This window comes from Octodon degus, unplaced genomic scaffold (assembly GCF_000260255.1).
Source record: "Octodon degus isolate 3935 unplaced genomic scaffold, OctDeg1.0 scaffold00004, whole genome shotgun sequence".
NCBI lineage: Eukaryota > Metazoa > Chordata > Mammalia > Rodentia > Octodontidae > Octodon > Octodon degus.
Window position 1 is genome coordinate 22,792,447 of NW_004524580.1, and position 14,931 is coordinate 22,807,377.

Consider the following 14,931-nt stretch of genomic DNA (forward strand, 5'->3'; position numbering starts at 1 on the left):
CTGTTATATGAATAGATCACAGATTATTTATTCACGTTAATACTGATGGATATTTGGGTTGGTTCCAATACAGGGCAATTATAAACACTTTGCCATCAGAATGTGTACTTACTTCTATAAGTCATAGACCTAGAAGTCCAGAAGGTTGTTGTCTCCGTTACTTTTCTCTCATTGCCAGGACAAAATATCCAACACCCAAAATGAAGGAAGGAAAGGTTTATTTAGCTCACAGTTTATGGAGGTTTCAGTCCATATTCAGCCGGCTCCAAGACAGGGTGGCACATGGCAGAGGGCAGCGGTTCATGGGGGTAGAAAACAGCAAGAGCAAACAGGGAGGAGCAGTGGCGGCAGCAGAGGCAGAGCCTCTCTCCCTTCCTTACACTGCCTTCAGGCTATCTGCCCCAGCGCCCATGTAGTACTCACGCCCATAATCCCAGCAGCACTCATATCTGTGATCCCAGCGTTGGACCATGAATTAATCACAAACTTTAGAAGCCTCCCCCTGACTACATGCAGCTTTGGGGGGGACACCTAGACACAAACCACAGTAGTCATAAACCATGTAAGCTGGATGTGTACTCATTTCTGTGGGCTGTATACCTACAAGTGCGATTGTTCTCTTATAATGTGGATACCAGGTTTAAGCACCAGGTTTGGAAATGCTTTTAGCACTTCATTTCTTAATATACTAGTATGTTCGTTCAGCCTGCTGTGATCGATCGGGTGACTTAAACAGTGACTGTTTATTTCTCGCAGTTCTGGTGCTTCTAAATTCATAATCTGGGTGCCAGAGTCCGGTGAAGCATCCTCCTGACTTGCAGGGCCCAGTCTGCACATCCTGCCCTCAGGATGTAGAGAGCAGAAAGTGTGAGCAGGCCCTGCTATCTCTTCCTATGAGGGCACAAATCCTACCCAGGAGGGCTCTGCCCGCGTGAATTCATTACTTCCCATAGGCTCTCGTGTCCTATGGCCTCATATTGGGATTAGGATATCAGCACATGAATTTGAAAGAGGCATAAATATTCAGCCAGCAGCAAATAGGAATCTCAAAAAAAAAAAAAAAAAAAAAAAAAGAAAGGGCCCAGACCTCTCTTGACCAGTGGACAAGGGTGCCATCTCTCCTCCTGGAAGACACCATACCCAGTGCCCACAACTTAGAGGAGGAAAGGCGCAATCTGGCTCACATTTTAAGGGGATTCCATCTGTGGACAGCTGGCCTCAAGGCAGAGCTATCGTGGCAGCAGGACATAGGGAGCAGAGTTGCCTAGTTCATGACGGCGAGAAGCAGAGCAGGGGAACGGTGCCAAAGAGAAAAGAGCAAAGGGCCAGGTACAGGGTCCCAAGCTCACCCAGAGTGCGCCCCCCCAGTCCCTGGACACCCCCGCCCCCTCCGACGAAGTTGGTGGTCCACCTTGACCACCCCACAGGGTTAGTGCGCCCCTCTGCTAGGGCCGGCTCTGTCCCAGCTGGGCCACACTGTCCTGGCCACCCCACCTCCACACTGAACTCTCCACGCTTCATAGTCTGTCTTCCTTTCTCAGACAACTGAGAGCCCCTTGAGGGCAGGAACCATGCCTTGCTCCTCCTTCTAGAGAGCCCTGCCTGCTGCCCCATGCACAGAGCATGGCGGTCCTTGATAAATATTTGATTTCCTGAGAGAGGATATAAGATCCATCCAGCCATCTAATTCTTGGGCAAAGTTGAGAAATACATTAAATTTTGAAAACTCATATATTTTTTATCTTTGCTTTCAGATCTCAAATGGATCCACTATAAAAGTCTTTAAGAAGATAGCAAATTTTACTTCAGGTAACCAATGTAATATTGTTAACCTTCTGTTCTCACCCAGCTTTATGACGTATGACTTTTTGCCTCTCTCCGATGTACTGTCACAAAAGTGAGATTAAGCTGTTGCTACATAATTCTCTGAAAGCTGAGAAAAGCTGGCCTGATCCTTTTCTAGTCCTCAGGACATGGGCCCTGCAAGAAGAAAGAAAGGAAACTGTGAACTGTGGTTAGCCCTGCCAGCCTCACAGAGGAAGTTACTGTTTGTTGCCATCTCTAAACTCAGGGCTGGGTCTCATCCCACGTAGCTTTCCGGACTCCTCAGTGGGGTGCGGAGCACTGGAAGGATCCCCCTGGGAAACCGAGAAGGAAGCTGAAAGATAATCACATGGCCCGACAGCACTGCACAAATAAGATAGTCTGCATAGAAAGTCCTGTTATCAGTGCGGCAGCATTTGCAAACTTCCCAGAAAGCAGGCAGAGACTAAAGAGGAAGCTTTTATGGGAGCTTTGTCTACCTTCCTGACAGCTGGAAAACATGTCACAATGCCTTAAGAGAAACCTCTAGGTCAAATTCTAGGTCTGCCTCGGGAGCAATGATATCCCAGCCAAGCTCATCAGACTTCAGCCCCCACAACGGTTCCGACCTCTCCAGGGCTGGGTCCTGAGTCCTGGTAGACGGAGCTCTGTGCGGCTTAGAATTCGGTCACTGCAGACAGGCTGCAGGACTGCTGTGGAAGCAAGGTCATTTGGTAGCTCTGAATAGGACCCTTTGGGGACTGTCCCCTGCCATCACTCCATCAGACTAGTGAAGCCACCGCACACAAAGCAGCTGTCACTGTGGAGGAGATGGTATTATTGTGCTGTGACTAGGGGAAGAGCTGTGATTTTGGAGTGTCAAAGCTTAGGCCTTGTGGAAATCCTGCTGTTCGGGGATTGGAGCATAGACTCTGAGGTTTGGATCCCTTCCTGGGGCTCCAGGTGGCCGGCACATGTGCTTCTTCCCCATCCATCCCAGGCAGCCCACCACTTTCACCTTCCTGCTCATGCTCCAGGTTCACTCCCTTGCCCTCACGCCAGCCCTAGGTCAGAATCCCAGTGGTGGTCAAATCTCAGCTCTTCTTAGCTTTCTGGACCCTACATGCAGGCAGCCACAAGAGAAAGGCACTCAGCTCAGTCAGTGTCACTATTTCATGGTGACCAGGGACTCAACTTGTGCTACCCCCACTGGGTATCTCTGGGAGCTCTGTTCCCCCAAACTCATCAGCTCCCCTCAGCACCCTGCACCCCACCACCAACCTCCTGCACCTGCTCTCCTTCTCCCTTTCCGTGTCATGGGCTGTCCTCCCTCCCACCAAGGCCACTCTCTGTCCTGTGCTTCGGATCCATCTTCCTGACCACCCAAGCCTCCTTCACTCTGACCTCTTCGCCCACAGTGGTTTTGTAAATGGGTTTTCTCCCCTTGCCTGCTATGTTTTCCCCATGGGTATTTTAAGATATGCCAGTTGCTCTCATTTTCAGATGTCCCAGTGCTCTAGTCCCTGTTTGTCCCACCTTCCAGTCCCTTTTCCTTTATAGTTAACTTTCTCCCAAGCTTTTCCTCCTCCACTCTGGGAGCTCCATTACACAGCCCTTCTTCTCTTTTTAAAAATGTTTTTTGAAGGTCTTGCTAGGTAATTGAGCTTGGCCTTGAGGTCATTTTGTAAGTCAGGCTGGGCTCAAAGTTGTGGTGGTCTTTGTGCCTCAGCCTCCACAGGCAGGTGCCATCGGCTGGTCTGCTCAGATCCCAGAAAGGCCAGCCTGCCTTTCCCCCAGGGCCTCCTGCTCACCCAGCTAACTTCATTTAGGTACAGAACCACCTCCCTTCCATGAAGCAACCTTCCAGACTTAGGGCAGTACTTGCTAACACCACCATAATCCTTAATAATAATCCATAATCCATAATCCATAATCCTTACCATGGTGATGATTAAGTAATTAACTGTGCAATTAGTGGTGTGCTGTCTCTGGGTTAGAATGAGCATTCCACTAGGGTGAGATGAGGTGGTCATTCTTGCTGTACTTGGCACCCAGCAACCCTGACACAGGAGGCACTGCACGTGGATTTGTTAAACGACGGGCTTGAGCCCTCGCCTCAAACCCAGCAGGTGGCCTAGCCGTGTGAGCCCCTCCAAGAGGCCAGGGAAGCTGCTCTCCATTCCTGTCCCTGCGCCAGGCCCCCTCACACTGATGGCGGGAGCCAAGTTGCCACCGCAGAGGACTCCAGCAGAAGGGCTCCTGGGGGTACAGCATAGGCAGGGCTTTGTAGGGGGCCAGGCAGCCAGTGGCGGACTTGTTAATGGACTCTCTTCTCCCCCTGTCTGGCATTCAGATGTGGAGTACACCGATGAGCACTGCCACTTGGTGAGTTGAGGCTTTCCGGAGCTCCTTGCTACAATCGCGAGCCTGCTGGAGCAGGAGTGGTCGCCATGGGTAACGCGGCCACTCTGCCTCCCCTTTAGATTTTACCAGATTCGGAAGCCTTCCAAGATGTGCAAGGAAAGAGACATCGAGGGAAACACAAGTTCAAAGTAAAAGAAATGTATTTGACAAAGCTGCTGTCGACCAAGGTAGCTTACTGTTCTGGGAGTGCTTTTATGGGTACCTTGGGGGTGCGTGATGTGTTTGACTTAATTTCCACTGAAGTGTGAAAATGTTACAAATCCCTTGTGCCTTCCAGCAAAGCAAAATGAAACTTTAAATTGTTAACACTTCCTGTCCCCCGCTTTTCTTCTTTTTCTTTTCAAATAAATTGTAAAGGTAACAGCATTTTACAAATTTCTACCATAGCATCTTCCATCAGGGATTTTAATATTGTTCCAAGTTCTTTTACCTGCCTTCTTGCTATTGTTATCTTTTAGGTTGACAGGATAATTATTCCTTTTTGTTTACTTGTTATTATAGGTAAGCAATAAAATTCCTTCTTTGAATTGCAAATAAAATGGGGAGGATCAATGACTATAAGCCTAGTAAATCTTACTGATTTAATTTTTTTTTTAAATTAGGAATTCTATTCACATTAAAAAGTGCCAGATGTGAAAGCCAGTGGAATACCAAATCAGGAGCAAATTCTCCTTTATGTGGCTTGTTATGGGATTAACTTAAGTCAGTGGTGATTTTTCCCCCCGAAATGATGAGCAATGGAAATGCTACTACATAACCTGACCCTAATTAACTTACTTGGCAACCTTCGTAGATCAGGGACAGAGAGAGTCTGCTTAGGCCATAGGAGACTTGTCCAGTGGGCCGAGGACAGCCTGGGCCTTTTGATTTTTCTTAGCTTTCCCAGAGAGTTTGCCCAGCTGTTTTTTGTTAAATACACAAACGCTCTGGAAAGCATACAGTAAAACCCTATGATGGAAATACAGGCAGCAGGAAAAATTCTGGGAACAGAGCAGTATCGCTAGAGTTTCTCCAGGCTCCTGGCTTTCTGTGCTCGGGCTTGCAAGCGACCCATCAGTTGCTAGAAGTTGCCTAGAAATCTTCCCTTCCTTACGATGACCAGGAACTCACCGCAAGAAGCTTAGGAAGCAAATCTAAACCTGGGCAAGGATGTTCAGAACCCTTGCCCTTACTGTGTTGGCCTTCTTGGATGATTTCACGTTTTCTTTTCAGGTTTTCTCTGGTTGGCACATCATTTTCCCTGAACTTAAGTTTGGTGTTCTGTTCTGTTTTCAAAACCAGTGCCATATTTTTTAATCTCCCAACGCTCATGCGCTTTGTCTGGCAGGTGGCAATCCACTCTGTGCTTGAAAAGCTTTTCCGGAGCATTTGGAGTTTACCCAACAGCAGAGCCCCGTTTGCTATAAAGTACTTCTTTGACTTTCTGGATGCCCAAGCTGAAAACAAAAAAATCACAGATCCTGATGTTGTACACATTTGGAAAACAAACAGGTGGGAATGTGGGCAATTACTGACTGTCTTCAAGAATCTGGGACGGAAATATTAACTAAAAGGGGGGCACAGATATTTCCACAAGGGCTCATTTATCTCTGCGCCCAAATCTTTGGCCCAGGTAAGCTATCAAGTCAAAATAGTTTTGTGCTGTGTTTCTATTTTTAAACAATACATGAAATCATTGCTATGCAGAAGATCCTGTTTTTTTAGGGTAAAATTAAAAACACTGCTATCTTTAATGCACAAAAAAGACTCTCTAAAAGGTTAGAGCAGCAAAAAAAGAAAGAGTAGTATTTTATGCTTTTATCAAACAATTTTTCCCCTCAGACAAATTGTCTTATTTGACCCTAAAATAATGTCACTTTGCAATTTTCAAGCAGTGTCTAAATTCATGCTTTTTTCAAATGTAGCACTCAAGTACCAGGAGAATTAAAAATCAATAGTTTGGTATTCTTTTTTTTTTTTTTTTTTTGAGACAGGGTCTACAGTTCAGGCTGGCCTTGAGCTCACTTTGTAGCCCAGGCTGACCTCGAACTTGCAATGATCCTCCTGCTTCAACCTCTGGAGTGCTGGGATTATAGGTGTGCACCACCATGCCCACAAATTATGCTTTTTGGATTTTTTTTTTTTTTTTTTTTTTTTTTTTTTTTTTTTTTTTTTTTTTTTTTGTATTTTAACATTTTACCTTAAGGCAGGGCCTACAGATTTTTGAATTTCTCTTTAGAAAACAAACGTGGTTCACTACCTGTATTTGAATGAGGTTATGCTGGCACTTGGGGGAGTGATGATATAGTAGGAGTCCAAGTGCTCAGCTCAGCCTCAGCAGTTTCAACAAGCTTTCAAAGTAGAAGTTGCCAAGCCCTGGGCCAGCCCTGTCCTGTGAATCTGGGTGGATCCCAGCAATTGCTCTGGCTCACTCCTGCCCTCAGGCCTGCTACTGCCACACCAGGTCTGATGCTGCAGGCTACCAGGGAAGCAGTCGCACTGGAGAGGTGGTGAGCCAGGCCCTAGCTGCAAAGGGAATGCCAGAGGGACCTTGAATGATGCCCGAATTCATGTGCAACTCTATCCAAGATCCTACCAAGCACCCACATCTTTGGGTTCTGGGGTGCAGCACAGACAAACCCGTGCCCCCACGGAGCTTGCATTCTAGCAGCTGCAGACAGACAGCAAATGGCGCGTGTCCACATTAAAGGGGAGGAGAGTGTAAGAGGAGGTAGGAAGGGAGGGCAGTGAGCATTGGGCCAGGGCCAGAGGCCTCACGGGGATGTTGAAAGCTGAGGTAACTATGGGGAGTGTGGCTGAAGAGTCCAGGAAGACAGTGTGGCCAAAAGCAGGCTGCCAATGTCTGTGGGTGAGGTCAGGCCTGGGGAGCTCGGTGAGGGCTCCCCTGCTGACCACCAGCTCGTGTATCCCGACGGTCTGCACCAGCCTGGACCAGGGCCGCTTCCAACCCCTCGTCGTGCCTCTGGGTCGCTGTGCTCCACCCTTTCTGGTTCTGAGTGTGGGGCCAAGGCCGGCTGGCAGGTTTGTGCACCCAGTGAGGATGTGGACCCTGTCGCAGGCGGGGAAGCAGAGGCCGGGCTGTCCGCGGGTGGCCCCAGGTGAGCGGAGCTTGCTCTCTTTGCGCAGCCTTCCCCTTCGCTTCTGGGTCAACATCCTGAAGAACCCGCAGTTTGTCTTTGACATTAAGAAGACGCCACACATAGATGGCTGCCTGTCAGTGATTGCCCAGGCATTCATGGACGCCTTTTCTCTCACGGAGCAGCAGCTAGGGAAGGTAAGGCCCCGCTGAGCCATTCTCTTCCCACATTCCTGTGAATCCAAAGCGCGGAGTCTTATGAACATTCAGAGAATAGACAGTTGGCCTAAGCCACCCCAGCTGAAAAGAAGTGCCACTTGTGGTCACTGTAAATTTGCTTTCCTGTTTAAGATTCAAAAATTAATGCTAATTTTAAAAATTAAAAAATTAATTAAAAAAAAATTTTTTTTTTTTTTTTTTTTGAGACAGGGTATTGCTCTGTACTTTGGGCTGACCTTAAACCTGCTTATGTGGCCCAGGCTAGCCTCAAAGTCAGCAGTGCTCCTGCCTCAGCTTCTTGCTGCTGGGATTAAAGACATGTGCCACCACACCTGGCTCCCATTTACTTTTATTGTTTAATCTCATTCATTAAATAAAAACCAAAATAATTAGCCCCACCTCATTACAGAATTTTACCTCTGAAAAACTACCATGAAGTACATACACTTTCCTTGTTTCTTAGAAAAACATTCCAAGGACCCTGATAGACTAACCCAAAATAAAACTATTTGTCTAAGTCAATTCCATCTGAATGTATTGCAAAAAGTCTATTTCAGCTTATGGGGAAGAAAACCTTGTCTGAGGCTTCCAATAATACCAGTTTGTCAGTTTATAATCAAGTCATGAACATTGCTTTCCTATGGTTTTCTTTGCTGATAAAAAGCCCCAAGAAAGCAAAGAAAGATAAAAAATATAGAGCAAGCTTTGAAAAAGATATTTTGGTTTTTTCCAAGCACTTGAAAATAAATTAAACTGAGTACTATCTGTACCTAATGGGTTTCAGAAGGCTCTGGAAGCTGAGGAGTGGCTCTTTGGTAGGAGCGTCCTCATAGCACCAGCAATGGACGCTAATGGTCTCTCAGATACTGAGCCAGCCTTTCATCCCTTTGTCACCACTCTTCCTGCAAAACAAACTGGGTTTTCCTTTTGTCTTCTCTCCCATTGCCTGGGCCCTCAGGGTGGAGTGGTGAGCATCATCCTACACCCCTCTAACTCTCCTTCTAAGCCTCTATCCTCAGTCCACTGGTTACCACTTTACTTTTTTTTTTTTTTTCAATTATTTATTTGCTACAGGGTCTCCTTAAACTGCTCAGACTTACAGTGATCCTCCTGTCTCAGCCTCCCCAGCACTGGGATTACAGGCGTGTGCCACCACGCGTGAACTTGGTGGCTGGCTCAGCGTGGCATGTGCCAGGGATCGAACCTGGGTCCTTGCACTTGCCAGGCAGGCGCTTAGATCACTGAGCTATCTCCCCAGCCTGGTTAGTACTTTATAAGTCCCCAAAGGGCTGACAAGATAGCTCAATGGACTAAGCACCTGTTTAGGCAAGCGCAGGAGCCAGGGTTCAATCCCTGGTACCTGCATGCTACGCCAGACCAGCCTCTAACAGAGTCTGGGCGTGGTGATGTGTGCCCGTAATCCCAGCAAGTGGGAAGGCTGAATACAGGAGGATCACCACAAATTCAAGGAGCATAGTGAGACCCTGTGCAATAAATAAATAAATAGACGTCCCCACCCCTTCCCTTTCATCCCTTGTCCTTCTCCTCCATTCCCTGCCCACTGGGACGGCACCATCTCCTTACCTGGGTCCCTGCCGGCTGTCCAGCCTTCCCCCGTGCGCCCCCTTCTCACTGTCCCACGTCTTCTTTCTGACCTTGCCTCCTGCTTAGAGGCTGGGGAATGCCGCCTGTGACCTCCCAGCCGATGTCTGCAGCACAGAGCGCACTTTTCTGATAACTTCAGGCCTCCTTTGACCTTGTCGTTCACTGGCACAATCACTCTCCGCGCTTTTCCTAAACATACCAAGGGCTCACAGGGGCATCCACGTCCCTTCCCTCAGGTCTTTCTGGCCTCACAAATCTGGTATCTAATAAAACCTCCCTCATTCCTTCACTCACAAGCCATTCAGCCAACACAGAACTTCCTGGTGCAGTTTCCTATACCAGCAACAGCAGGAGTCTCACAGCAGTCCGTCTCACTGCTTCCTGTGTGAACTTTTCCCAGTGCATTTTCCACAAGGCTTTCTTCATTTGACTGATAAGGTTTGTCTTAGCATAGCACACCGGAAAACACTTGCGTGGTGTTTGTTTCTTCACAGTCAAGTAGCCATTTTTGGGTTATTTACCAGGTTCTTGGTCTTCTTCCTCAAAAGTAACACACAGTGACCCTCACTGATGTCTGGAGGTTGTATCTCGGCTGAGATCACGAGTACTACAGACTCTGACTTGTCCAACTCCGTGGTCTTTTCTTTTCATAGTCTCGTTATTCATGTCACAGTGCTGTAAATCTGTCTTCCCCGTCAGATGGTGAGCTTCTCAGGGTGCAGGAACCAACCACCTCCGTCTTTGTATACTCAATGGCTGTGCAACATACTGGCCAAATAAAGTGTTTACTGAGTGGATGGATGGATGGATGCATGAATGAGTGGTCACATGATCTGTGAGTTCCACTTAAACTTGACAAGAAGTCTCTGTGATGTCTCTATCAGGCTGTCCTCTAGAGCAAATCATCACGCCACTCCCTGAGCCACTGGAGTCTGCAAATGCCTGTTACCTCGCCTACTTCTCCCAAGGAGAATTTGGAAAAATTTTATAAAAAATGATTTCTTAATACAAAATCTTCACTTACTTGTTCTTTATAATTACATAAAACCATTACAGCCACCAGGGAACCTTTGCAAATTCAGACACCAGAGCCACCAATGTAACAACCATGTGCTTCCTTGAGGAAACTGGAAGATCTTTATAAGGGACAAGCTGGAAAATCTGCCACTGCCAATTACTTACCAGTTTTAGAGTTATATAAAATGTTCAATCAGACCTACAATCAAGCCTTTTATAAATGCCAAACTCACTGGTGGGTGAGGGTGAGAGCAAATGTTTTAATTCAGGCTTTTTACAACCATTAGTAATGAACTATGATTGAAATAAGTTCCATTGTTACAGTAACTCAAAATCATGCAAAAATAATAATTTAGTTCTTTTATGGGAGCAAGGCAGAATATATTAGCATTTAATCTGCCCAAAAAGAACAGTGACTCACCAGAACTGTCAACATGGCAGGCAGGCAGTCACTCAGCACCGCTTGAGGCCTCCTGCGCGCAGCCTTGCTAGCAGGCGCAACGCTGGCGGCCGAGGCCCAGCTACACTGTGCTGGGATAAATTCTCCGTGGAGTTTTATTTGTGTGGTGTGGTTGCCTTTTGTTTGTTTTTTTGTTTTTTTTTCAGGAAGCACCAACTAATAAACTTCTCTATGCCAAGGATATCCCAACCTACAAAGAGGAAGTAAAATCTTATTATAAAGCAATCAGGGATTTGCCTCCATTGTCATCCTTAGAAATGGAAGAATTCTTAACTCAGGAATCTAAGGTAGCATTCCAATCAGAAATAAAGATTCTGTTCAGTGATTTTGTTTTTAAAAAAGATCATTTCAGAGCCTCTCAACAAGCTTTTATTTTTTTCTTAGAAACATGAAAATGAATTTAATGAAGAAGTGGCCTTGACAGAAATCTACAAATACATCGTAAAATATTTTGATGAGGTAAGATTTTACTAAACATCTTTTTAACCTATGAAGCAATCACAAGGATTAGCCCATAGCATTCAGTAGGTCTCAAGACAACTCTGGTATCTGAAACTGCCAGAGAGGGAAGCCAGGAGGCCTGTCTGAGGTGGGCATCCTGGCACTAAGCCACACCCTGCGTGCGGCTGCCCCTCTTGTCTGAATCATGTGCCCACCAGCCTGCGTTCACATGTGAGTTCATGGGACCTGCAGCCACACTGACTCAAGTTAACGCTGAGGAGGAGGTTGTGGCTTTGTTCAAAGGGGCCAGCCTAGGTTTCGTGGTAATCTGCTCAAAATGAAAGCTAAGCCTAGATTCCAGAATCTGTAGTTACATGAAATTCTGACATAAGCAATTATTTCAATAACAACTGTTTTAATTCAGGCTTTTGACAACCATTAGTAACGAGCTACCATTCACCTTTATGCTTAATTCTCCTTAACCCAGATGCGTTGTTTCCAAATATGTTAATTCCCCCTTCCCTGATTCCCCCCACTCAGTCATGCTGGGACAGGCTATCCATGTCAATGGTGAGAATAGCTCACCAATTCCATTTGCTACTTGAAGATCAAGTGAAGAGCTAAGGTAGGGTAGAGGCAATGAGTTCCTTAAACATGATAAGCATCCCTCTTTCCAAACGTGAGAAGGGAAGCCTTCCCATGGAGGGAAGGGGAGGGGAAGGGAGGGAACAGAAGGGACTACACTGTCCAGGTGGGGAGGGGAGGGGGAGTACTTGTCTCTGACAGGATGCCCCTGCCTGATGCACTTAAGGAGAAGTACTTGCCTGCATGCTGGCTGCCCAGGAATGCTTGCTGTGCTTGGAATGGCTGTGACATAATGCATAAAGCAGGGCCTTGAAAGTCTGGTCCCATATTTGTGAGCAAATAGTTGGTATTTCTTGCGGCCTTCTATTTTAAGCCCAAGTGTTGTTGATCCTGTGATAATGACTTAGCAAAACAACTTGCAAAGTGAGTATGTAAATAATCGAAGAAAATGTTGGCATCTGTTTCATACAGATTGTACCACTCACAACATCAGGAATTTAAAAAAAAAACAATTATAACGTTAAACTCGCAATATCTAAAATAACTGTTCTAATTGTCAACAGATTCTAAATAAACTAGAAAGAGAACGAGGGCTGGAAGAAGCTCAGAAACAACTCTTGCATGTGAAAGTCTTATTTGATGAAAAGAAGAAATGCAAGTGGATGTGAGCACCTGAGGCCCGGCTTAGCGTGGCAGAGTTCTTCAGACGACGTGGGAGCAAAGCGGCCGCTTGAGCTACTCTGTGTCGTTAAGTTTTTAGGTTTGCACAAAGGTTCCACTTTGAGCACTGTCTTTTAAGAGACCAAGGCACATGCACAGCTTTTCATAAGCAGACAGACCGCTGTGCCTGTGCGTATGCTGTGGGAACCCTCCCGTAAATAGAGTTGAAGTGGTTGTTGCAAACAGCCTCCTTGTTTACAGAGAATACAGGGCCAGTAAGCAAGTGTCAGTATTGTAATGACAGTCCCCACTTAAGCACAATGATATCTAAGTGGTTTGGTTGGAAAACTACAGCTGTGTGGCGCTTGTAACTGCACTGCACCGCTGCAGAAAAAGGGATATTGCCAATGCTCAAAGCAGAATGTGAATTGAGTCATTTGGGAACGAGGTGGCGGCGTTCGGGCAACCTCAAGGGTTTGCAGCATCGAGACTTTCCCCAGTAGTTCTTGGAAAAGCTGACCGCAGAATTTGGTGGTGTGTACACTTAGCATTTGTGAGTGTGTGTGTGTGTTTAAACCAAAAACTAACAGTGTTGCAACATTGTTGAAAGGGCTCGTGTTTTTCAGTGGTCGCCAACTGCACTCCATCCAGCTCGCCTCCCTTTCCACCCAGGAGCTCTAAAGCAAGGAGAGTGAGTGGGCTTTAGTAAAATGCAACGGTGGTTTACCCAGACATTTTGTCCTGATGTATGTTCCTTTTTATTTGTCTTTTCATATTAAATGTATTTGATGGTGAACATGTTGGGTATTGTAAAAAAAAATATAATTTTATTTCAAAACTTTTGATCAGAGCTATCCGTGGAAGTGTAAGTCACTCTAATCCTACATTTCTATACTAGTGGCTCCTTGCTTTAGATTTCTGGTGAACCCTGTGGTTATAAATACTTGTGTGTGATTTAAAAAAAAAAAAAAAGAGAGACATTTTACATTTCATCAAATTGCTGTTCACACTGGAGTATTATATATAAATAAATATATATTTGAGGCTGAAGGCCTGAAAAATATTAGTAGACAACTTGGTATCCTTAGTCTTACTATGTACTTTTGGAAATTATTCCTTACAGCAGAAAGAATTTTAAATACGCATTCATGCCTTTCTTTTTAAAGAACTCCCTATCCAGTTATACTGTAGTCTTTTTATTGGTGAGTTTTTTATTCCTGAATTTTTGCTGCTCATGACCAATTTTAATACCACTGTGTTTTCCTTCTATTAAACCAGAAGTAAAAAGTGTAATTGGCAACTCTCGAGCTTTCCTGGTGGCATGCACCTTTTGCCCTTGGTGCTCTACATCCCTGATCTAAGAGAAAAACAATTCAGGTAGCAAATAAAACATTGATCACACATTCCTTGAAACCATTTACCAACACTGTATGGAACATCAGAGCTGAAATGTGAACTTGTCTTAGGTAAATGCAGTTCTTCTCTGTTTCTTAATACCTGGTAAAGAACGAGAGCGGTGACACCTCAACAAATGGCTCAGAGAAAGCAGCAGGCATGCCCTGCTGGGCACCACCCCAGTCCTGTGCTTCTGACCACTCTCTGTCCAGCGGACACATCTCAAAATACTACCAAATAGGTTACTTTTAGTATAAGGTGAGAGGTCTGGTCTCCGTCCAAAGCTGCTACAGTCTTCAAAGAGGTGAAGGCGTTCATAAGAGAACAGTTAGAGGAGAGTCGAGAGGCCAGGGTAGGAGAGTTGCCCAAAAGACTTCCCTTCTCTAAGGTACAGAGAACTCAAAGGATCAGCTACAGCTTTATCTAAGTATTTCCTGAATGCTACACGAGGGTGTCCCTGTCCGGCTCTCTGGCACGTGAGTCCCATGTGGAGAGTTACCTCCTCTTCCAGGGACTGTGCTGTTAGGAACTTTGGGCAAGTCACTTACCTCTTTGTGCCTCAATTTCTGTATATTTCTAACCTACCTCACTGAGGTGGTGTGAAGATTCACTAATGTATGTAGCGTGTTTGTCAATCCTCCAGTGAAAAGCACTATCTAGATCATATTTTGGATCACATTCGCCAAATGCAGTAAATGGCCAAATTAGATGTGTGCTGGAGACAATCAGTCACTGGGTCTAATTTAAACAGCAACTAAAGAAACAAATGGCAAACAATAATCTATTTTCAAGTTTCTTTGCATATTTTTTGGTGCAAAACAATTCATTTATAAGTTTTTTTTTCTAACAGTAGTGTCTACGGCAGCATTTAAAAATTAATTCTGTTACCTTTTCTGTATTAGGATTTAAAGTCTATTTCTTATTGTATACCTGATTGAAGCTGTTCTTGGAGATGAATGTTTTAAATGTCTATATCCAAAAATAAACATTTTGATGTAACTGTGGACTGTTGGTCTTTTGTTCCCCCAGTTTCCTAGTTAGAATCGAGTTTTTATTCTAAATGGTGCCATAGAAATTAATTTTCAAAAACAAGGTGCCGCTGTCCAGCTGCATGAGTCAGCAGCCGCGTTACGGGGTACGTGCACCTCGTTTCTTGACAAATGGTGCCAGCGGCTGCCGAGCTGCACTCCCGCCGCCCACCATGGGCCCGGGCTTCTAACCGTGTGGTCTTCTAGATGCTCTGCTC

At 45.6% G+C, this 14,931-nt stretch overlaps 1 protein-coding gene across 1 annotated transcript in view; it reads left to right on the forward strand.

Annotated features, from left to right (window-relative positions):
- The window catches only part of Plxnc1 (plexin C1), a gene marked incomplete at its 5' end in the record, with an annotated part of 142,047 nt that extends 127,363 nt beyond the window's left edge, over window positions 1-14,684 (forward strand). The window contains 8 exons of the mRNA XM_004623905.2: window positions 1,755-1,809; window positions 4,157-4,188; window positions 4,287-4,394; window positions 5,555-5,718; window positions 7,354-7,501; window positions 10,751-10,891; window positions 10,989-11,063; window positions 12,194-14,684. Of these exons, the coding sequence (XP_004623962.1) occupies window positions 1,755-1,809; window positions 4,157-4,188; window positions 4,287-4,394; window positions 5,555-5,718; window positions 7,354-7,501; window positions 10,751-10,891; window positions 10,989-11,063; window positions 12,194-12,298 (828 nt within the window). The remainder of the gene's footprint in view (window positions 1-1,754; window positions 1,810-4,156; window positions 4,189-4,286; window positions 4,395-5,554; window positions 5,719-7,353; window positions 7,502-10,750; window positions 10,892-10,988; window positions 11,064-12,193) is intronic.
- Between the last annotated feature and the right edge of the window lie 247 nt (window positions 14,685-14,931).